Source organism: Sceloporus occidentalis, unplaced genomic scaffold, assembly GCF_023333645.1.
Source record: "Sceloporus occidentalis isolate IW3139 unplaced genomic scaffold, rSceOcc1.0.p SCAF_259, whole genome shotgun sequence".
Taxonomy (NCBI): domain Eukaryota; kingdom Metazoa; phylum Chordata; class Lepidosauria; order Squamata; family Phrynosomatidae; genus Sceloporus; species Sceloporus occidentalis.
Window position 1 is genome coordinate 631,537 of NW_028317239.1, and position 24,568 is coordinate 656,104.

The 24,568-nt window shown below is 45.3% G+C and overlaps 1 protein-coding gene across 1 annotated transcript; it reads left to right on the forward strand.

Annotated features, from left to right (window-relative positions):
* The first annotated feature begins 724 nt into the window (after nt 1-724).
* Nucleotides 725-24,296, forward strand: LOC149275897 (dedicator of cytokinesis protein 5-like). The gene is made up of 52 exons (XM_089504205.1): nt 725-767; nt 2,726-2,809; nt 4,837-4,877; nt 5,721-5,773; nt 6,198-6,294; nt 6,385-6,533; nt 6,762-6,897; nt 7,022-7,179; nt 7,334-7,415; nt 7,821-7,950; nt 8,222-8,294; nt 8,397-8,539; nt 8,933-9,058; nt 9,171-9,295; nt 9,424-9,522; nt 10,028-10,100; nt 10,230-10,333; nt 10,421-10,589; nt 10,766-10,863; nt 10,998-11,087; nt 11,429-11,529; nt 11,772-11,906; nt 12,250-12,361; nt 12,447-12,517; nt 12,712-12,818; nt 13,761-13,897; nt 14,385-14,480; nt 14,671-14,769; nt 14,997-15,091; nt 15,434-15,512; nt 15,766-15,866; nt 16,056-16,114; nt 16,253-16,407; nt 16,792-16,877; nt 16,962-17,118; nt 17,504-17,544; nt 17,665-17,755; nt 18,038-18,157; nt 18,879-18,968; nt 19,302-19,406; nt 19,645-19,786; nt 20,321-20,402; nt 20,964-21,048; nt 21,163-21,249; nt 21,649-21,825; nt 22,108-22,191; nt 22,598-22,735; nt 23,026-23,165; nt 23,299-23,443; nt 23,738-23,894; nt 24,012-24,124; nt 24,201-24,296. The coding sequence occupies exons 1-52, from the start codon at nt 725-727 to the stop codon at nt 24,294-24,296; spliced, it is 5,556 nt and encodes a 1,851-aa protein (XP_089360331.1).
* Nucleotides 24,297-24,568: the final 272 nt, after the last annotated feature.

A 24,568-nucleotide genomic window follows, 5' to 3' on the forward strand; every position in this document is an offset into this window, starting at 1 on the left:
CCAACAACATTCCAGAACAGCCCGGGGGTCAGAGGCTGGAAGAAGCCGGTTCTTATGGCCAGTCCGGGATCCAGTCCTGACCAACCGGGCCGCCCTCTCCTGCGCCTGATATCCAGCCTGGTATTGCTGGTCCTGTCATCCTCTACTCCCGCTGCTTAACCACATTACCCCCCCTCAATATACCCCTAAAACTACCCATCCCGCTCACTCCGTTACCGCAGACCGTGCCCAGCATCCCGGCCGCCCGACCATAAATCTCTGCTAGACTGCTACACCAGCTAACCGCTCCCACCACTGCCCTGTTTCGCCAGAGGGACAAGCCTACCCTCTAATCTCTGCCAGATAACCACGCCTACCCTCTAAATCTCTACCAGATAACCACGCCTCTCCATAGTAGCCACGCCTGCGAGGCTAATAACTCCCATCTCACTGCTAAACACTCCCGCCGTCTAGCTCAGCTTTACCAAATCTATACGCCCCCTTTCTAACCACGCCTACCCGCACACGACCACACCTACTCCAGCTCCACGGCACTAGCTTCGATCGCACTGCTAACCCCGCCTGCCATCAGATAGCCCCTCCTACCCACCCTGCTGCACCGACCTGACCCCTCCTACCCCTACCACCCCTCCCTGTGACTCAGTGAACATGGTGGAGAGCGGAGGGCCGGGGGAGGGCTGTAGCCCAGCACGTTAAGTTGCGGGGTGCCGGGTTACCCTGTAATATGGCCCGCTGGATACCCTCCAAGAGGGAGAAGTTCGGAGTGGGTGAGTTTTCTGCATTTCCCCCCCTCTTTGAAACAAGACTTGGCATTAACCCGTTCTGTACCAGGTGCTTCTTTTTAGTGCCCCATACTAGTTGCCTTCATTTCTGTGTCTGGTTTAAATGCAGTATCCCCCCCCCCCCACCACCGCCACCACCACCACTGTGGATAGATTGCAAGCTCTTCGGAACAGTAAGCGTTTCGCTGCTCACTCCTATGTTTGACATGATTTGTTTGTTATTTGGTTTGACGTCAGCTGCACTCTTTCAAACTTGTAACCTGACGTCACTCTTTCAGAGTGCGCCCTGCTCGGTGCCGGACACTCTGATTTTGCATCATGCGAGAATTATTCGATATTTCGGGAATAGCACAATTTTGTACTTTTTTTTTTTCTTCTCTTTTTAATGTTTGTGCTTTCAAAGAAAAACCTAATACTGCTTCACTTCCCCAAGATCGCAATACACAAAGATAACAGCAACACGTAAATCCATGTTTGTTTAGTGTATTTCCTGTGAGGGGTAGTAGATAAGAGAAACAGAGTCCCAGCAGGGGTGGTAGAGGGAGTTTTGACATGCATGGCTCCTGACTGAGTCTGTGCAGATTAGATGGGTGAATGGAGCTGATCGGACTCTAGTTTTATTACAGTAATTTTAATCACTTCCCTTTCTTTGTCTACAAACAGGACTGGCAGCTGGCAGACTCCATCACGGAGTAACTGACAGGCCGTCCGCGCGCTTCACAGCCGCCACAGCTTTTTGCTTTAATGTGTTCTATTATTCCGTAAAGATCTGCTGGCAGCAAAACGGTTAATCCATGTTGGTATCTGCTAGGAGTTGGTGGGGGGTTAAAGGGTTAAACATGGATCCCTGGCACAGCGTCCGACTACATGGAAACCGCACCCACACGCGGCGACAGGTAGAGGCACCTCGGGAGTTATATTACCGCCACCGCAGGGTTTATTGCACTCTAGTGTGTCCTTTATGTTCACAAATCCCTGTGCAAACAGGTGCAGGCCGTGGGGCGGAATAAGGGAGAAACTCTGTGATTACTGGGGAGTCCCGTTTACTTTACACTGTGTGGATCGTAATTACATTACATACAAACCCAGCGCTGTCTGAGCCTGTCCTGATAATATTACATTACCTGCCATCTGTATGTATCATCACCGTAACCTTAATGTTCACGGCCCCCTTCGTTGCACATTCACTCAAAGGGCTCTATTCACTAAAGAGAGAGTCAGCAGGAGCTCTCTTACTTTACTATATTTCCCCAGAATGAACTGGCCCTGTATAATTCAGTTCGTAAGGACTATACATTATACAGGGCCAGTGAAGCTCCTTAGGGGTTGGCCCTTCATGCCCTTAGGGCCGTGTGGGCATCATGGGATATTGGCTGGTCACGGTGGGGTATTTATTATTTACCCGCTGTTGGTGCGAGGCGAGGGGGTGGGCCGTGTTGTTATAAATCTTAATTCCTATAAAGTTGTTCTGTTTTTTTTTTTTCTTTTAATGCTATTTTATTCCTCTGCCCCTCATATAGTCCCTTTGACTGGGACACATAGAAAATGCATATCACAGGGTTGGACTAAAAGCCCTGCTGCTCCGCATGATGCCTTCCCCAGGCTAAAGCTGCAGTTCTACTTACTCTGCTGCATTCTCTTTTATCAGTACAGCAGCGGAACCCCCCCCCCCGGTTCTGCCGGAACCCGGCAACCCCCCCCCCCTCCCCGCTTCTGCCGGAACCCGCCCCCGTCTTTATGATGTAGTATTACGTCTTATTCATAATTTTAGCCTGAAGCGCAGATGGTCATGTGACTAATAGGTTGTTGCCGTAGAAACTGAGTCAGCTTCTTAAAGGCTCCTCTACTGTAGTTCTGTGATTAACCATTCAGGTAAAAGAATAAAATGAGAGCTCAAAACACGTAATTGATAAAATGTCCTTTTCCTCCCCGTTTTCATCAAGCCATCTACAACTTCCAAGCGACGCAGGAGGAGGAGCTGACGCTGCAGGTGGGAGACGCGGTGCAGATACTGGAGTCTTATGAAGGTGGGTGCCGTTCACGACGCGGAACGTTAGAATCTATACCTAGAGGGTCAGAGCGTTACAGGTAGTGTATGGGAAGTTTCACTTTACAGAGAGGGTAGTAGATACCTGGAACAGCCTCCCAGCAAAAGCGACGGAGCACACCGAGGCCTGACTAAGGTTCGAGTGGTTAAAGCAGGGAAACCAGACGGGTGAAGTGGGTCTTATCGGCCATCGAGTTCTGCGCCCCCGCTGAATTGTGAAGTCGTTTACTATGTTGGGTGCAGAAAGTGGCGTCCGGGTGTCCCGGTGACCTTCAGCCTGTGTACACAGATCTCCTCCTACCCCTTTCCACGGGAGAGAAGGCGCCTATTGTGCTCAGACACTGGGCTTGGAAGAATTTAACCCATTGTGAGGCGTTGGATCTGACGGGCTCGGTATGTCCGGGGCTTTCTTACGGGGCATTTCCTATTATAGATTTTATATTTATTATATATATATAAATATAACAATCTTATAAATAAGGGGTTGCCCCTCCCCTCCCCCGCCCTTGGACTTCATTAAGTGTTTCCATTCACATTAATATGGCAGGCATTTCCCAATTAGTAATATAATCCGATCGCCTCGTGGGCTCCTAAATCTGCTGAGCGGAGGGGAATCGGGCCGCCTGCGTGTTTTTGTTCGTTAATCTGGTGGTGATGGGATTTAAACATGCCTATTCTTGCTGCTGATTGGCTGCTTGCTTTTTTGCCGTAAATTTGTGATGTGATTGCATGAAAACGCCCTTATATATATTATACGTTTTATAACGGATGTATATGAGCCCGGATCTGGAAGTGGCTCGTTATTCTCGGCTGTAAATGTGTTTGTGAGCGTCGGGGCCGTCTATGCACAGAGATAATAACAGGGACTGCGTTTTCTGCGGCTGCTTTTAGCGTTTTTAGTGGGGGGGGGGGGGGGTTGGAATCTCGTGTGTTTTGTAAATTGTAGCTTTCTGTACGCTGCGGATAACGTAAAATTACATTCTGCCACTTAAAAAGGCGCCGGACTTTAAATATAACATCTGATTCTTTTTCTATTCTTCGCTAATCCGTCGGGAGAACATCTTGTACTTTGTCTTAAAGGGACAGTCAGTGAAACGTTTTTCTGCCGCGGATGATCCGTCGTCTCCTTTGGCCCTCTCGTGGTGTAGGGGGCCATATGTGTTTATAAATGAATCTGTCTTGGGGGGGGGGGTCACTGGGCTTGAACTGAAATGACTTAATGGATCCCCGGCATGAACAAAAATTGGCGCACCGTCCCTTTTAAATAACTCGCAATTGTATTGCCAGCCAGCCCTGCCTTCGTGCGGCCGCCGGCGGAATGGGAATCCGGTTGGCAGCAGCTACTTCCTGCTCTTGCAATGGAAAAAAAAAAACTAGTTGGCAGGTAGCACTCCAACTCCCAAAACACTCAGCCAGCACTGAAACAAGAAGAATGTGCCTATTGCTGTCCCAGCTTGATAGGAGTTCTAATTCAACAGCAGCTTGACAAGCAAGACGTCATACGATCTTGCTCTGGATTTGACAATTCGGTGCTCTTTTTATCGTTTACGTTACGTGGTGTTGCGTGTATCTTTATAGCACCAGCAGATACCATAGCGCTGTTACAAAGGGGGCAGCCAAAATATTTAACAAAGGTGATCTAAAACATTACAACACGTTTGGGACGTAAAAGAAGAAGAGGACCCTATTTTTGTGAGCGTAGCGCCCTCACATTCCGTAGCGCAGTAGAATATATAGGAGAATAATATATATATATATAATAATCTGGACCATATGCTTTTCAGTGGCAGGCCATTGACAAAGCAGCTTTTAGCCTTTGTATTAATGGGCCACTTGATGGACTCCCTGCTTTCTTACAGCCAGTCTTTGAGAAGTTTTTTTTTTGTCCTATAAAAGCTTGAATTTGAGCTTTAAAGAGGGACACGGGCATTTTTATGTATTTTGGAGGTCAGGAGATTAAACCCTCCTTTTCTGGTCCCAGAAACTCACAATTTCTTTTTTTAACAGGTTGGTACAGAGGATTCACGTGGAGGAATAAGTCCCAGAAGGTGAGCGGGTTCGGTGACTCTGCCGTTATATGGTTTGAGCCTCGTGACGTATATTTAGCAACATTTGTGGCCGTCCCCACTGATGTATTTATTGGTGATATAATAGACGCTGGTAGATGTTTTTACCTATTCATGGTATTCTGCCGTTGATCACAATAACCACACATAAAGCTCTTTGAATTGCCAGTGAGCGATAAATGTGATAATGCAGCCAGACCCAAAAAGGCATATTCACTAAACTGGGAGTTTGGGAGGATGTAAGTTGAGTTTCAGCTCACAGATCTCACTGCACACCATGATGGGCCGAATTTGGTCAGCCCGTCAAGAAGGAGTCAGCTGGCCCTGAATAATGTATAGTTAAATCCATGAGTTCTCTTTATTATATGCATTTATAACACAATCAGTGTAGGAGAAGATCACTGGGGTTGCCCCTTTCTAATACATTTTGGGGTCCTACTCACTAAAGAGAGAGTTTTTTGCAGGAGGGAAATAAATCCTTCTCATCCGCCGGCAGTAGAAATAAATGCATGCTGCGTCTGTACATAAATTCCAGTATTCAGCTTACTGGTTTCCAGTTTAAAGAATAAAGCCATCGGAAGTTCTAGTAGAAATGAAGAAGCGGCCCTTTAACCGCAGCAACATTAAATAATAACTTGTAGGCTGGATCCGCCCTGGGGATGGAGAAGGATAAAGGAGAATAGGTAGTGTGAACGTGCGCAAGCGAAAAGGGGAAATGCCTCGCTCTGCCGTCATTCGGGGCATTCACGGAGAATATAACGCCATCGAACAAATCTAGAGGCGTTAACGTGCTTTACTAACTTTGCTGTTTTTTTCCCTCCACAGGGGATCTTTCCGTCGACGTATATTCACGTAAAGGAGACCACCGAAGATAAAGGGTGAGGGCCGCTAACAATCCTTCGCTTGGTGCGTTTGTGACTGATGGTAGCACCGGTGCCAGTATACCAATCAAACATGGTAACGAAGGGCTGGAGTGTTGGCGAACCAATAGAAGTACAGAAACGGGGGGGGGGGGGGTAAAGGATATCAAGGGACAAATGGGAAAGGTGGGGTTTGGCTGAAGTTATCCAATTATCAGGGGCCACAGAAGATTTGACCAGCTTTTGATTGGTCAGTCGGTGAAGAGCTGAAAGGCTACAAATGGCTGGTGTTGGACAGCTTGGTCTTTACGTTTATTGTGAATGGCTGCCTGGTAGTAATCATGGGCTAGCTTCTTCTTCGAAGGGGCAAAACTCACTCATAGTTCCTATTAACCAGCAGGCAGATATCGGACCTCTTTGATGTCGCTTTATTCTGTTACAGGCTCCGTGAACATGTGGTCCCCAGCGAGTTGCCCCTGGTGCAAGAGCTCACTGCCACTCTCCGAGAGTGGGGAGCCCTGTGGCAGTCCCTCTACGTGGTGAGTAGAGATATTCAGGAATATGATCTTCTAAGGATACCTCGGGCCACGGTGACCGTCCGTTTAACAGTTTTTGTCCGCCTTTGACAGCACAATGAGAGGGCCAAATTCACCCAAGTACAAAACATGATGTCCCAGCTGATGGAATGGCGCTCACAGATCATGTCTGGGACTCTACCCAAGGATGATTTAGCGGAACTGAGAAAGAAGGTGACTGCGAAGATAGACTACGGGAACAGGTGAGGGAACGGGGCTAAAAGAATTGGTGACTGCTGCTAGAGAGAGGTAGAATAGGAGAACCGAATACGTGATGAATGGGACTGTGTATTGTTCCTTGACACCTATCTTCATTCCTGTAAGCTCTCCATCTGCAGTAGGTACAACTTCTAGTAACACAGCCACTGCCGCCTGATGTTTTTTTTTTTATTTAAATACATGTTTTTAACCTAATTACCTGCACTTGATAGGATTCTCGGTTTCGACCTGGTGGTCAGAGCTGAAAATGGCAACATTCTGGACCCTGATGAGACCAGCGTCATTGCTCTGTACCATTCTCATGAGTCCGCGACCAGACAGATAGATGAGAGGATCCAGGAGGAGAGGGTAAGGAGAAGTCCTTAGACGTTTCCATTGCCATCGCTAAAGTAGATACGGCGTACCAGATGATCTCTTTCCGGCTTTCCCTCTGCTCACTTGCCTCTTCTCGTGCCGTTGCTTTCTCCGTCAGTGCCAGCTCCAGCCTCTGGATTCATGGAGTCCTGCCATGCTTCACGCTACTCACACGTACAGTCTGTATGTAAACCTCAAGAACTTTGTATGTAACATGGGAGAAGATGCAGAGTTAATGATGTCCCTGTACGACCCGGACAATTCTCGCTTTATCAGGTCAGCCTGACGTATGTGTGCAGAGTGTCTTTCTAGAACTTTCTATTATATGAGTGTTTACTATAGGAATATAGAATTCTGACGCTACAAAAGGTTTTTTTAGAGGAAACATTTGGATTTAGATGGCGATAAGGGTGTATTCCTTGTCTTGCAGTGAGAATTATTTGGTTCGTTGGGGAAGCTCCGGAATGCCGAAAGACATAGACAAGCTGAACAACTTGCAGGCTGTGTTTACAGTAAGTGGGTTATATCGGCTGCTCCGTCCTGTCCCAATGGGAAATATTGTCTTGTTTGGTTCTAGTCTAGGTTGGCTTGGCAGTCAGTGCATTATAAACCATTGGCTAGCACTGGCCGCCATGTTTATTTACCATCAGAAACCCTACTTATCACCCCATCTGGAATATCTTTTCTTTTTGTTTGCGTCCTCACTGTTACGTTGTTTCAGTGTTTTCTTAAATAAAATAATGTTTGGCTCCATTCTCTCCCTCCAGTCCAGTCCGATCTATTTGACTTTTGCCCCCGTGGTGACCCAGATCTATCTCTGTTTTTTCCCCGTTTTGCGCGCCCTTCTCTTCTCTAAACTCCCACTAGACAGACTGAAGGGTGATCTCCATCCCTCTCCCTTCTTCTTCTCTTCTTAGGATCTCAGCAGTCTGGATTTGATTTGTCCCCGGATAAGCCTCGTGTGTCAGATTGTGCGATTAGGGCACATGGAGCTGAAGGATGGCAAAAAGCACACATTTGGACTAAGGAGGCCTTTTGGAGTGGCGGGTAAGAAGAAGACCGCAGCTTCACAGGGATTCCATAGCTCTTTTGTTATTGTTGCGGTGGCGCAGTAAGAATATTTTGTGGAGGCAGTCTGGAGGTTTAAGCTAAACCAAATACATAGGACCAAATACAATGTAATGGCCCAGGAAGGTGTCTCAGAAGCTTATTTTGTTCATAAATCCTATTCCAATGCAGACTGAATCCCGCTATCGATTACAAAGTATGCATTTACTGACATTACTGCCTACCGTTGATTTTATGGTATCTACTGCAGTGATGGATATCTCCGATGTGATTCACGGGAAAGTGGACGATGAGGAAAAGCAGTATTTTGTCCCGTTTCAGCAGTGAGTATATGCTTTTAGACTGGGGAGAAAGTTTAGCTTAATACCTTTTTATAACTCTCTCTTTGGTGCGCACAATAAAATGTAATGGTTTCCATCCCGTAGGATGGCCAAGGAAAACTACATGAGTCAGCGGCAGCTCATCATGTCTCCTCTGATCACCTCACGTGTGATTGCGGAGAACGAGCCGCTAACCACCATCTACAACAAGGTGATCGCGGCCAAAGAAGTGAACCACAAGGGGCAGGGTATGGAGAGCATGCCACAGGGTGATGGTGACACTGACCGGAGAGCGATGACGACCAGTGGGTCTGCATCACCAGAAACTGACGTAGTAAGGGGTCCTAAGGGAACGGAGTAACAGCGTTGAAAGGTTAACGTTAATTACCTATACAACACAGAGTCTCGCTTTTAAACAACATATCGAAAATGAAATGGACCGATCCCTCGTAGGCATGGTTATTGATTAAGACCTTTGTCCTTTTCCATAAAGTTGGGAAAACCAAGAAAGGGTTAAAAAAGACTATCTTTAAATGCAGGGTGACACAAACAGAGGGGCGCTGGTGGACTTTGACCATAACCACAGGTCAGCGTGGTAAATCTAGTAATATATTGCCTTTTCCATTTCATTTTCCCATCAGGGTTATGGATCTCCCTGAAGCTTCTTCCCGGGGACTTGGCTCAGGTGCAGAAGGAATATTCTCACCTGGTAGACAGATCTACGGCAGTGGCTCGCAAAATGGGATTCCCGGAGATCATACTGCCCGGTACCTAATGCTGCGACTTTCGAGACGCGCCTGTGCCTAGAAAAGCTTACAGATGACGTGCCGATCGTCCAATACACGTCTACAATAAGTCTTACTTCTGTACTCCTTGCAGGAGATGTTCGGAATGACATTTACGTCACTCTGGTTCAGGGGGAGTTTGACAAGGGCAAGAAGAAGACGCCCAAAAACGTGGAGGTCTCCCTGTCCGTGCATGACCAAGATGGTACTTTGGTGGAGGTAATCTTACCGCAAATACGCCCCGTACCGGGGCATAAACCAGAATCTGGTCCTTGCGGTAAGGTTCTGGAGGTTCTTGGGTGGTTGAGGTGGTTGGGTCTTCTGACGGAATGTTTCTCTCTGCTTAGAAAGCCATAATTCCTGGAGCTGGACACGAGGGGATGGCTGAATATAAATCTGTGGTGTATTACCAGGTGAAGCAGCCATGCTGGTATGAAACAGTCAAGGTGAGCAAGAGCTGTTAATATATGGATCAAGCAGTTATCTCCACCTCCTCTATGGATGCTACACAATGGGCAATAACATGTTGATATGTCCTATTCCTTGGTTCGTGCCTTATCTCTTGTTAACCCTATGGTTACTCTTTTCCTATGTCTTTTGTAATATCCCTACCCTTGTCAACTTATTTTCCAATATTTCATTAGAGACAAATTCTAGAAATTATGTCATCAACATTCTTTCTTAAAATATATAATAGCCTTACATGTACTTTGAGCCAGACCACAAAATCCCTTGCTATGAGTTGAAACGTATGTCATGCCATCGCAACTACCAAGACACACAGCTCTCATGATGTCATTTTAATTGTTAGTTTTTTCAGTGATGCGTACGTGTTTGTTGCAGGAGTTATTAAAATATACATTTCAAATTTTCAACAGATTAACATTTAATAGAAAATTCTCATTTCAAGATTTATTTTCTTGACTTGCTCCCCCCGTTTTTCTATCACAGGTCTCAATTCCCATCGAAGACGTTGGTCGATGCCACTTGCGCTTTGCTTTTCGCCACCGCTCATCACAAGAGTGTGAGTTTCTCCTTTAATTGAGAACGAACCAAGTGCATGCGCGGGTGTGAAGCTGAGAGAGACAGACCCGTCTCGTCTTAATCCTTTCGCCACTTATATCTCGTTCTTTTCCGGTTCCCGTTTTCACAGCCCGGGATAAATACGAGAAGGTGTTTGGAATGGCTTTCGTCAGGCTGCTGAATCCTGATGGAACAACTTTGCAAGATGGCTTTCATGACCTGATCATTTACAAGGTGACCAGACGCACAGCCATAAAATGTAAACTTATTTGCTCGAAATTTGTTAGATCAGTGTTGTAATTGCATTATTTACATTTTAAGGGCGATAGCAAGAAATCAGATGATGCCAAGCTGTATTTGATGCTGCCCGGCAGTAAAAAGGAGGAGGAAGATGGACGGTGCCAGAAGGGTCACTCGGTTGGCATAACACCCACCAAAGACAGCTTCCAGATCAGTACCCTCATCTGCTCCACCAAGCTCACGCAGAATGGTGAGGGCATGTCCATGATGGGACATTTCTGTAATTATGGGGAAAGGCATCCCTTATGTGATGGGTAGAGTGGATGGCCCTGGGTTTTAGCCTCATGAATTTTGGAATGTTGTATATTAGTTGTTTTTTGGGGGTTTTTTACTTGCTGATTTACTTGCGTTCTGACTCTTCCCAAGTGGATTTGCTTGGTCTGTTAAACTGGCGCTCAAACCCCAGACCTGTTTCTCAAGCTCTGCGCAAACTGATGGAAGTGGATGGTGGAGAGATCATGAAGGTAAATTATGGCGTGTGTGTGTGAATGAACGATTAATTTGAATGTGACTTATTCATTTACATACCTGGGATTTCTTTGGGGTTACCCAGAAGTTCTGGTCCCCTCCACTGACCCGTCCACTTCTGTCCTTTTAGTTCTTGCAGGACACGCTAGACGCTCTTTTTAACATCATGATGGAGACTCCAGAAAAAGAGTGCTGTGATACGCTGGTGTTTGATGCACTGGTGAGATAACAAGGGTAATGGGAGATCTTATAGGACTTTCTCGGCTCACTTTCTTCTGCCCTGTCTCATTTCTCCCCATTGCTCCTCTCCAACTATCCCATTAATTCTTCATGCTACCACTTTCCTCTCCAACCTCTAGGATTCTCACTCTTTTGCTCTTCTTTGCCCCAGCAACTTCACACGGCATCTCCGTTATAATTTTTTCTCCTACCCACCACCCTTGTGGACACCTTCCGCCTCTTTCTTCCTTTCCTCTATCCTTTCCTCCATCTCAAGGTCACTCATCACATTTCTCACTCAACGCCCTCCTTTTTGCTGATCCTTTCTATTCGGTTTTCCAGGTTTTCATTATTAGTCTGATAGCTGACATCAAGTTCCAGCACTTTAACCCCGTCTTGGAGACCTACATCTCTAAACACTTCAGTACGACTCTGGCTTATGAGTGAGTTCCCTCTGTTCATGTAACGCGATCCGTTGGGTCCTTCTTTGACCCTAGAAAGGGATGGAACACAGTATCAGGGCTGCCATGTCTTACTATTTAATTTGATTAATAAATAAGAGATCCACCAAAGTATAGTATAGGACATACCTTCTATACCTGTCCATTGCTGTCGTATCACCTGTTATCTGATTTGTCCTTATCTGTTTTCTTGGCCGTGGCTCACCCTGCCGCCATCATTGCAGGAAGCTGGTCAAAGTCCTGACCTGGTATGTGAGGAGCCCTGATGACCCGTGCCGCCGGGAGATGCTCTTCTCCTCCCTCAAAGCAATAAAGTACCTGTTTAGATTCATCGTCCAGTCCCGAATCCTGTACCTCAGGTAATGGACTAAATACAGTGGATCGTTGAAAATGACACCTTTGACATCAAGCTGTGTCCGCTTATTGATCGTCCATGGACCTGAACTGTCCTCCGAGGGTATTTGTCGCCGCCATTGCGCGGAATAGCTGTAGGGTTTACGGTTTTATATAATTTTATTTTAATCAACAATCAAATAGAAAAAAAATTTCATGACTATTAAGATTGTCCCATGTGCTATGTATTAAGAAGCCGTTGAGTGTTTGTATGGCGGTGTGTTGGGAGGCATGCAGCACAATACATCCACCATATACATTATACATATAAAGAGCAGCAACATATTTACCCCCACCCTGTCTCCTCAGGTTTTATGGGCAAGATGAGGGAAAAGACCAGTTTAACAATTCCATTCGTCAGCTTTTCCTGTCATTTAATGAGCTGATGGACCGGCCGCTGGAAGAGGCTGTGAAGATCAAGGTGCGTCCCGGGCCGTGTTTATCCTGGCAGTCGATGTATTGATCCTCGGAAGGAGAAATGTAACTTTTGGGATGCTGTTTTACAGGCTGCTGCTCTGAAATATTTGCCCGGGGTTCTAAACCATCTTAAAGGCGTCTTCGATCCTGTGGAACTCAGGTGAGGAGGGAGTCCATACATTACACCCTAATTCATGACTAGTTTTTATGTCCTACAGAATCGGCTGCTGTAGGGCTGCAGCTTCCAACCTCTGGTCTGGCTGGGACCAAAGATTTCCCTTATTGTATAATCGACATATATGAGTGATAGGAGTCCTCGCCCTAGCAGCTCACGTCGTGGCCTCTGTCTTTCAGTGTCCTGTTTGCCAAGTTCATGCAGAGCGTCCCCACGGATCAGCTTATTCATCAGACGCTAACATGTATGTGCAAAGTGGTGGAGAGCGACCTCTTCCTGCAGCCGGGTGAGTGTGATGGGAGTCCCCCCCCCCCCCCCATGCTTTCTTCCATGGTGATCTTCAAGCCCCGTTGAGTAACAGGAGATGGCACAGCTGGGAAAACGCACGTCGGAGTTCAACGGTTTTATGGTGCTCTGAAAATGCATAGTTTTTGTTTTACACCCCGCTCCTCCGGGCAAAAAAAAGTTCCAGAACTATTTACAGACGTTTAAAGACTCGCGGTACCGATGGGTTTCTGTATTTTAGTTCATCGTGGGGTTAAACAGACTGTGGCGTTTCATAAATTGGATTTACAAATGTTTACGCGGAAAGCAGTAGTAAGCATTGGCTTACTGATTGAATGTGTTTTACAATGTATGTGGGGTGTCGTGACATGCGCAGAGAACAGGCGTGTTATTACGCTTCAAAAGGAGCACAAAGGCTACCGGCAAGCTTCAGAAGATGAGTACTCTGCCCCCATATAACACCAGAAATACATAAATCAAAAAGGGGAGAGCTCTGGAGAGTATAAGATCCGAGAGGAACCCCTATAGAATTATTACCCTTTGTTGGTTTCTGTCTCGGAAATCTGATATTTTCGGCTGCAGGCAGAACGTACGTTAATGCCAATCACCCAAACATCAAACCGCTGTCTTACGATCATTAGTGATCATGGTACGGCACGCCTGACTTTGTCCCGGGTTAGTGCTGTCCCGTAGGGTCCAAAGGCCAGCTGTGAGCGGTGTAACAAACACTGTATTTACCGCATATAAATCACACTGGGGAAAAATGGGAACTAGGTTCTCCTCTTCTGCGTCAACTGACTAAAAAAACCCTACGTAGCACACATTGCTAGGTTCCCTACCGACAATATAAATGTCGCAGAGAAGATGGGACTTCCCCTTTAATTGTTGTTTTGTTTGCGTGGGATTACAAAAAAAAAAAAATGTTCTCTTCCAATATCTTTAGAGTGCAGAGATGCCCTGTTACCTTTACTCATCGACCAGCTAAGTGGACAACTGGACGATAATTATAGCAAACCGGATCATGGGGCTTGCGGACAGCTCCTTAGCCGTATCCTGGAGGTCCTTCATAGTAAAGAGGTGGTGAGTTGGAGAGCAGCGGTCCGTGTTGACCAAGTGACTGAGATACCAGAGGTAGCCCAACATCAGTGTTGACCTCGGTTTTGTGGCTCTGTGATGTTGGAATTTCCACAAAGCGGCATTTATTAGAATTCCGAAGCGTGGTCTCGGGGGGGGGGGGGTCGTTCAGAAGGCCCAGGGACTAGTTGGCTTTTGGAGCCTACATTATCATAAACAAAAACGAATGACCGGTTCTACTGGTGAGAATGGGGAGGGACAAGCGTGTTTAAAGTAATAATATAGGTGAGAAAGTGGGGTATTAGATGCTGAAAGTAGGTAAAGTTGGAGAAGTAGAAAAGATGGAAGAACAGGAAAATAGTTTGTGTCCGTATTCCCCAGGGAAACGAGGGTTCAGTGGAAGGTTAACACGCGGAGACTTTCAGTAAATGAGGGCGTAGACTCCATAGAGCAGGATATCTTAAAAATGATTTCACCAACTCTGTCCCTTCAGGGTGATACCTCGGTGCACATGCAGATGATCACAGAGCGCCTGCTTCGAAGGGTTAACAGAGCCGTGATCGGAATGAGCCGCCAGTCACCGCACATAGTAAGACTGCCTTACCGTGTCGGGGGGGATGGAGGTAACGCTTTGGGGCTCTTTGCGGGGTTTATTCACTAAGCAGTATCCCAAGATGAGTGGAATCATTTCACTCCAAAGAGTTTGCTATGCACATTGTTTGTGGGGAGGAAGTACTGAGTGACGGGAGCTTTTTATTATTATCATCATCCTACCCTAGGGTCGTTTTGTTGCCTGCATGACTGCTATCCTGAGACAAATGGACGATTACCACTACGACCACTACATTGGGACTTTCAAAACTCGGCATGACATCATAGTAAGTTGTCCTTGGCCAAAGTCCAAGTTTTTTCTGTTGCCGTTTCTTAGCCCCCGTGCAAGCTTTAAAAAGCTTGGGCATTTGTTTCCCTACAATGAAAAATCGCCCTCCTAACCATGTGAGGTTTAAGCGCTTTGTTTGAACCCTGCAAGTTATTTAAAATAATAATAATAATAAAACATTTATCCCATAAAATCGTTACACACTTTCCCCTCTCACCTCGGTAGGATTTCCTTATGGAGACGTTTATCATGTTCCGAGATCTGATCGGGAAGAGAGTTTATCCCAAGGACTGGATGCTGATGACCATGACGCAGAACAAGTTTGTATCAGCTGCTCATCGTTCACAATGGAGAAAAATATGATGTTTTATAAAAAAAAAAAAAATACTTACTCTAATGTGTTTGTGTGTTATGTATTATGATCCGTATTATGATCCGTCCATGTCATTCACTTGTGTTTCTCCAGAACGACCACAGAAGCTATCCACAGAATGCAGTGTATACAAAAATATCTAATAAGGGCCATTTTTGGACCATTCCATGTGCGATAACAATATAAAAATAACATTTCTAGGAGTGGTCTTGCTGTTTACACGGTGCGGGTCGCTACATGTATCCGCCATCCGTGTTCCATACTAATAGGGCGCGTTTTATTCTCGCAGGGTTTTACTTCGGGCTATGAATAGATTTTCTACGGTTCTGAACAAACTCTTCCTAGACGAAGCCAACTTCGAGCTGCAGGTGAGCCTACGCCTGGGGGTCACGGATCCTGCACACAACTAACGCAAAAGAGCTTATTCACTACATTTGAGTCTGACGTTACCGCGAGTAGATGTGTCCCGCAAGCCTGGGGTGTCCAGCACCGGCCCTCAAAGCCTTAACCCTAGAATGATACACAACTCCCCCCCAAGGGTATTAATACTCGTAGTTCTGTGATATAAGATGTGTTTGTTATGTTTATAGTGAACCGCTTGTGACTTTCTGTCCCTTCCAGCTGTGGAATAATTTCTTTCATCTGGCGGTATCGTTCCTCACGCACGAGTCGCTACAGCTTCACAAGTTCTCCCAGGAAAAGCGCCGCAAGATCCTCAGCAAGTCAGTAGGCTTGTGTTGAGCTGCGTTAATATCTGTGCCTATGGTTACAAAACGTCTTGTCCATGGGTCTGAAATGAGGCTTGACAGCGATGTGTCCTATTTGTGTACATTTCAGTTCTTTGCTTGGCGTGTGTGTGTGTGTGTGTATGTATGTGTGTATGATTAGTATGCACATTTTGTGCTTTGCAGATATGGAGATATGAGAAAAGAGATTGGCTTGAAGATCAGGGACATGTGGTATAATCTGGGTAAGTAGCACAGGGCCTCCATAGCCTACTCCATGTTTTCCAATGCAACTTGGCACGGCTGCCCTTAAAATGTCCCCATACATTCACCTGCGTACATTAAGTATATATTCTGTATTTCACACCCTATCTCTACCACAGGACCTCACAAGATTAAATTTATCCCTTCAATGGTCGGACCCATCCTAGAAGTGACTCTCACCCCAGAGCCGGATCTTCGACGGGCAACGATACCCATCTTCTTTGATATGATGCAGCATGAGCACAACTTCAGCGGGAGCGGCCACTTCCACATGGTGACTGATATGGACGCGTGAGCCATGTCTAATGTACAGAGGAGCTGGTAGTCAGCTGCCCCTCACATACACGGGCTGTTGCATACATGTACACAGGAGAAAGGCATGAGCTGCCACGTACACACACAGAGAATGTATGTAGTGGCGGTTTCACGCCTGGCAGAATGGGTTTGTTACACGTAGGAGGGCAGATTGTAGACTAGAGAGAGATGGTCTAGAAGGCACACAGGAGAAAGATATGACGGACACTAGAAATTATTTTGACGGGGACAAAGTTCTAGAGACGATTGAAGCAACTAATGGAGGGCTAAGCCATTTACCATGTTCTCTTCTTTAGTCTTATGTTACCCCCTTGTTAAACTATGAAATATTGATGTATTTCAGTTTGAGAATGAACTCATTACTCGTTTGGATCAGGAGGTAGAGGGAGGACGGGGAGACGGACAGTACAAAGAGCTTCTGGAAAAGCTGTAAGTGGAACCTCCACCAAATATCGGCCACGGTATCAATGTTTCCTCCCCTCTTTCATGGACCTGGTCCCTTCTCTCCCTCAGATTGTTGGAGCACTGCCGCAAACACAAGTACCTCTCTAGTTCTGGTGAAGTTTTCACGCTCCTGGTGAGCAGTCTGTTGGAGAACCTGCTGGATTATCGTACAATCGCCAACGATGAGAGCGAGGAGAACCGTATGAGCTGCACCGTCAACCTCCTGGTACTTTCCTTCAACACATATAATGCAGAGAAATGAACATGCGCGTCCGCGTGAAGCAGACCATATCTTCTTTAGACATCTGAGTGACAGAGTAGTGAGCACTTATTTGGGCCAAAAGCAGGATTCTAATCTTCGTTAGAAGAGGAAACGTTTGCATGAGATGCCCTGGCAATGCTTTTGGTGAATGGAGATACGTTGAATATAGAGTTTGAATAACTTTAAATGACAACTTTTTAATAGAACAAATCACAACACAAGAGATGATGACTTCCAGACCTGAAAAAGTTTTATGTTTTGGTTTGGCCGTTCCCCCTTTAAGCAATCCTGCACCGCTTTACCCTGCTTTACATGTCCATCTCTGACATCGCTTTCTATATCCCTGTAGAATTTTTACAAAGAGAAAAAGAGAGAAGATATTTACATCAGGTAAGCATAGCTTCCGATCCCAGGGCGTGTTTGGGATTTTGAGTGCACTAGGAGTCTCTGGAAAGATGTCAGAGTGTGAGTGAGTCTTCCACGATCGTGAAAAGTTTGTCTCGTCTTTAGGTATCTCTACAAACTGCGGGACCTCCACTTAAATAAAGAGAACTACACAGAGGCAGCTTATACCTTGTTACTCCACGCCGAGCTGCTGCAGGTGAGACAAATGCAAATGAGATATATATATATATATATCTATATAGGCTCTTATGAGCAAGACTTTCTTCTACTTCTGTACCAGCATGTATTAATATTGTTAATTTTCCCTCCTAACGTAATAGCGATACGGACTCTGCTGATGAGCTTTAAGTACATTTAATTATAATATTTGTCGGCTGGACCAGTATCTTTCTTGTGAGCAGCACAGATGGTTCTTGGCACGTTGGGGTTGTATACATACGGCCGACGCATGTGACATTTTATCCTGGTCTCTCGGCAGTGGTCGGACAAGCCGTGCGCCCCTCACCTGCTGCAGAGGGACAGCTACACCGTGTACACCCAGCAGGAGCTGAAGGAGAGGCTCTACCACGAGATCATATCGTTTTTTGACAAGGGCAAAGTGAGTCCCCATCTTCCACTTCCGAGCCCCACCGTCACCAGTTAAGAAGCGTAAAGAAAAAAAGATTTCTCCGGGTCTCATCTTTCATTCAGCGAATACGGAACACAATATTTAAAGAAAAATCCATTGCACTGATATAAATATTTTGCGCCATACTTGACTAGGTTTATCCTCTTAAGGGGGCCCCTACACCAATTGGGGCCCTAAACAGAGGGCACTGTACTGCCGCTCTGTGTGTATTGCCTCCTATTGTTGCCCACTAATGTATCGTACGTGAAGCAAGCTAACCTCTCCAATTGCCCCCGCTGCGGCACGGTGCACAGAACTGATCACTTCCCATAAAAGCCCATGATATTTTCTTAATGCTGACGGCTCCTTCTACATAAACCCTAATAGGATGTATTTATAAAGATCAATTGTTGGCAAACTGCAAAATATAGAGCTGCTGCCGATGGTGTTTTATTGATGATGGCGTCGCGTGTATCACTAAGCCGAGGGATGTGACATCATAGATAAGGCGCAGTATCCTCCTTTTTTCTATCCTTGGCAAATATGCCCTTTAGCCCCGGTACGTTTACACGCAGACTAAAGCTATCCTCCTTTATCATGAAGGATTTGCGTGTCCGTCCACACTTCTTTTTTCTACATATATAGCTTCCTGAATATTTTACCTTTTTTTTTTGGTTGTGGACCATTTTTTTTTTGTGGTTCTTTGCCACAGGTGTGGGAGCAGGCGATCATACGCAGCAAGGAGCTGATTGAAATGTACGAGAACCAGATATTCCACTACGAGGCACTTAGTATCCTGCTGGTGAGTTCCATATCCTTCGTGTTGCCATCTCCTGCCTCGGACCCCCTTTCTCGCGCGTGCTTCCCTCTTGGCTGTGCAGCCCACTGTTGCCCCTGCTAGCGTCTGTCTGGCCACTTTGTAACATTGTATAGAGTCTTATCCTTATGAGTTATCCTAATACTCCTAGCTGTCTATTATTCGTACTTATTGTCATGAATTTTTAATCATATTATGTCAGCCTCCATGTTCTGATCATCTGATTGGGCAGCTGATCGCTCTTTTGGACTTCTCCATCTTTGCTGGCACTTTCCTCTTGCCAAGTCTGCATCTGACTTGCTTCCATCTTTATTACAGAATAAACAAGCTGGCTTCTACCAGAACATCATGCGATCCCTAAGACTACAGCCAGAGTACTTTGCTGTGGGGTACTACGGGCAAGGATTCCCCTCCTTCCTGCGGGTAAAACTGATAGATCGTCATGCTCTTCCATTTAATCTTTACTTTTAAATACAGTCCATGTGCTCTCCCCATGTTTAGTTCTAATTACCATTTTATTTGTATAGCACCATCATATTCCACAGAGCTGTACAATGGGTAACTGGGACATAGTAATACATAACATAACAATGTGACTTATAGAAAGAACAGGTAAAGACTATGTATAAACTATGGAGAATGGGTGTCATTCATTTTCCAGAACAAGATTTTCATATATCGTGGGAAGGAGTATGAGCGTCTGGAAGACTTCAACCTGTGGCTTCTCACTCAGTTCCCAAATGCTGAGAAACTTTCCATCAGTTCCCCTCCGGGAGAGGAGATCCGGAGCTCACCCAAGCAGTGTATCTTTTTGGTTAAAAGACTGGTCTATTGACCATTCCTTTTTTAAAGAAAAAATGCTAAATGTGGAGCAATATTCCTGGAAACCCATCAGCTGGGACTTGCAGATCACATTTGGAGCTTTGCTTTATAAATATGGCTTATTCTCTTAATCTACCAAGGTGGATTTCCCATGTCTCCACTAGGTTGCAGCTTGGACATCTCGCTTATTATTTTCTACCACTGGATGGCTCTACCCAACCTCCCCAAGTGGACACAATACCTGTTCTTTCAAACCTGCACCGTTCCCTTTCAGACATTGCTGGTCTTTGGACTGCGTACCCATGTGTTACCACCTAGACACTCTATTTCTCATTGGGCATCCTTCCCATCATGGTAAAGGCTGCTTGTCTCACTGCCAAGTTATAGCCTTTTCCAATGGCGGGTGTATCAATTACTTCCATCAGTACAATGCAACTGTCTCAAACACTCCCCTGCCCCAGTGAATAACAGGTCCACACATGTCTTACGTGTCAGATCCTTAATGTACCTCTCAGATGTCCAGTGCTTCAGTGTCAAACCTTTGATGAATCTCCCATCTCGTTACAAAGAAAAGCTGGTCCCGGAACAGATACTCAGGTAATGGCCGTTGTCTCATTTCCCATTCACTCCAAGCATGTCTGCACTTAAACGCAAGGATCACCTTACCTGGCAGTGTCTGTCAAGCTTTTACTAGACAGTATGTGCTAGGATTTTTTTGTAAGTATATAATTGTCAAGTTCTAATGCCGTCTTATTTATGCATGGTGTATATCTGTTATAGCGTAGAGGCAGATCTGAGTTCTCTGGCCATATATGAGAACCCACAGACCAAATATCTTTTAAAATACATAAAAACCTAGAACATTAATAATATAGAAATTATATACATTGTGGACTATTCTAAGCCTATAGCAATAAATACCAATATAAGTCAAAATAAAATATTTAATAGGTGAAAGTACAGTCTGATGCCAGCTTTTTTCTTCAGTAATCATTAAAATGTTGGTTTTACTGATGTCCTTCTTTAAGATTTAAAGATTTACCCATGGCTGCTGCCCTGTTTGTGCCAGGTAGCCTAACCAGGTTAATGCATTCAGATTGTAGCTGAATGATGTTCTAAGTTCATGGAGTCATGTTTGTATTTATCGTGTCTCTGCAGTTATTATCGGTTTAATGAGGTTCATCGTTTCTCCTACTCGAGGCCGTTCAGGAAAGGAGAGAGAGACCCAGATAACGAGTTTGCGGTAAAAGTTCCCCGTGTCGTACGCTGTGTTGCAAAGTTCTGCTTCAAGTTTTCCGTGGAGCAGCTGGGCTCTTTGTGAATGACTCCTTATGTGATACGGCTCTTTGTTTCACAGACCATGTGGATTGAGAGGACCACGTTCACCACGGCATACAAGCTGCCTGGGATTTTAAAGTGGTTTGAGGTCAAACAGGTTTACACTGTAAGTTATAAATGCCGTTTGGCAGATGATCACGAGTGCTATTAAATACATCAAATTGGATTATAGGGTTCTATAATAATATTTATTCAGGGGGGGGGGGATCTGCTTGGCGGGGAATTAACATCACAGACACTGCCTGTACTGGCGATGACCGGCTCTGCCGACCATGACATAAAGTGGTGAAGGGTTTCATGCTTTCATCATACTGCTTTGCGCTCTCTATATGTGGGTCAAGTGAGATCGTATTTAAAGTGGAAAAAGAACTAACCCATAGAAATCCAATATTTAATCAGCAGGGACATAGAAATGTTCTCGTTCCATATATATGACTGGTATTGGTGCATGATATTTACTGGGGTCTGTATGCGCATACACAAGCCCTGCTTGTCCATCCTGTAGGAAGAGATCAGTCCCCTGCAGAATGCCATTGAGACCATGGAGCTGACCAATGAGAAGATAAGTCACCAGGTCCAGCAGCACAGAGCTGACCATAGTCTTCCTCTACACACGCTCTCGATGCTCCTTAATGGCATAGTGGACCCTGCAGTCATGGGAGGATTCTCCAACTATGAGAAGGTGAGATTAATTAAATCAGCTGCTTTAGTGACCACTGTTACCTGTATGTATCTGCGATTCATGAATAACAGTCTGTGACCGCAATCTCTGGGCTCATATCTTACTAGGTATGGGTTCTAACCTGGGTATCAAGGACAGTTCCTTAGCTACTGTATGAGACATATCCACTATTTATCTCGCCTGAGTGGGGGCAAATTACAGCAACTTTATGGGTCCTCCTCACCTATACATATCGGCCTTTGGATTTTCTTTTCATTACGTGTTCCTATTCCACCTACATAGGCTTTCTTCACGGAGCGCTATCTCCAAGACCACCCGGCTGACCAGGAAAAGATAGAGCTCCTGAAACAGCTAATTGCTCTGCAGGTATGCGCCATGGTCTGCGCTCCGTGCCCCACAGCTCATAACATTGTGGAAATTGCTCACTGATGGTATTTAATGGTATAATTGCCCACTGACTGGCCTTAATTACCAGTCATTTGTTCCTGATTCCTACATTCTGTTGTCTTTTTGTCTACTTTATTTAGCTTCTTTTTTCATACCTCTATTTTCATTTTATTCGAGAGAGTATATATAATCAGTTTTATTATTCGCTGCCTTTGATCTCTTTTTTTTTTTTGTAAAATATCCTTGGCCCACACTTGTTCCTGTCTCTGTGATACACTTGCCAATTTTCCATGTCTCCTGACATTTCCCTCATTCCTAAATTCTATGTTCTTCCCTCCTTTTGTTCTTCTGTCTCTCATTCACCACTTTTCTTTTCGCATCCCAGATGCCTCTCCTTGGGCAAGGGATCAGAATTCATGGAGAGAAGCTGACAGAGAACCTCCGACCTCTACATGAAAGGCTTGTGTCCTGCTTCCAGGAGTTAAGGAGGAAAGTGGAAAAGCTGTATGGCACAATAACCTTGGTAAGTGGGGATCTGCAGGGGATTAAACAACAAAGAAATTGGCAAGAAGACCTGCACCAACACAATACAAGGATACCAGATTTGGCATTATGAAGGCATTATTCTAGCTGCCTGTAGGCTTTAAGGCTCCTACAAAGCTCTTTATAGCAGTTCCCCTACCCACATCCCATTTATCTCCAAATACACACCAACCGAGTCCTTCCACCGATGGTACTAGCCAGCGCATTTTTAATTACTTTATATTTATATATGAAATATATATTTCATCCCTTGCTTTTTCTCTCCCGTAGCCATCAAGTCTAACAGACAGGAAGCTGAGCCGTGCTGGGTCTGTATTTGTTCCATACCTCACATCAGCGACTTTAAGAAGGTTGTCCACCGTTTCCTCCTCCTCCTCGGGAAGTAGCAGCTCTAGACCAGGTTCAGAAGGGTATGGCAGCCTTAATTTCCTCTCTTTGTTCCATTATTACATTCCTTTACCCTAAGATTCACCCGCTGGTTACCAACATTCCCTCATTTCTGTCCTTACTCAATCGGGTATCTTGTCCACTCGTTTTACACAGATCCATCCCCGAACCTGTGCCTCCCAGACGAGGATCCTTAATCTCTAGGTTGGAAGACCGCAATGATCGAGAAGAGAATGAACTGAAGCTTAAGCGTAATATTAGCCGATCACAATTGACCACTGAGAGCCAAGGTGAACGGGAGGTGAGATGATTGGGGAGAATGTGAGTGAAGTTAGGAATGTGAGTTTGGGGCATTCATAAGATAAAATAGAGATAAAATAACCTATGGGAAAAATAATGGAAAAAATGGGACAATCATTGCACTGTGGCTTAAGAAAAGAAAGAACGTTGGGACGTCCAAGAAGGAAATTGGTTAATGTAAGTTTCCAGTGGCTTCCACCTCCCTGTGTTACATCTTATTTTATAGTGCTGTGGAATATGATGGTGATCTATAATTCAGTAAATAATAATAATTTTACGACACTTTGCTTTCTAGGTGCTGGTCAATCCCCAGAATTCATCTATTAGGTCCCAACGTCCCAAGAGTTTACAGCTTACTGAGACACGTCTATCTCTTCATACTGGGTCACCAACCCAGGGTGCAGGAACACAAAACCCAACTCCTATTACCCCTCGGACCCCAAGAACTCACAGTAAGTAGATCTTTAATTATAGTGTGTGAAGCATGCAGACTTTAATGTACTCAGGGCCACATAGACCATGTCTTTACTTGCCAGGTTTTCCAGTTATCACCAGTTTTCTTCCTGCAGGTTTTCCATCCCTTCCCACTCAAGGAAGTGTGACAGGGCAGACTGTGGAAGGTCCTCCTCCACCTCCCCCCAAAAACAGACTTCAGGAGGGTAGTCAACGACATTCACTAGAGGTGAATAAAACATGTGTGGGCATGGTATGTGTTTACAAAACCAGGATCTAATATATTGTTATTGCCCCCTTAACAGATTGCTCCTCCATTGCCACGGCGCGAGGAACCCAAACCACCAACTCCTCCTCCAAAAGTTAGGAAATCTAGTGTAATCCAGGAGCCTGGATTGTGATGACCATTCACAAACGTGTTTTGGGGTTTCAAAGCCCCAAAGATCATTCAACCTGGATTTTAGAGTCTTATGAACTATTTGCAAAGGATCTAGAATCTTGAGGAACCATCCGGCTTCACTGTGAGACTGGAATATATATTTTACAGGCTTACTGGGAACGATGGGTCAGGCTGCCCAAGTCTACCAAGATCCGTGCATTCTGCCTGTGACAACTCCACTTCACAGAAAGTCCTGTCCTCCTGGTACCGTAACCTCCATAGTGCACTTTTGAT

Excerpts from the sequence above, each read along its gene's own strand:
- LOC149275897 (XM_089504205.1), top strand. The coding sequence starts at position 725 with ATGGCCCGCTGGATACCCTCCAAGAGGGAGAAGTTCGGAGTGG. Across the intron at positions 6,295-6,384 it reads TGTGGCAGTCCCTCTACGTG|CACAATGAGAGGGCCAAATT; the intron begins GTGAGTAGAGAT and ends CGCCTTTGACAG. Across the intron at positions 23,895-24,011 it reads TCGGACCCCAAGAACTCACA|GTTTTCCATCCCTTCCCACT; the intron begins GTAAGTAGATCT and ends TTCTTCCTGCAG.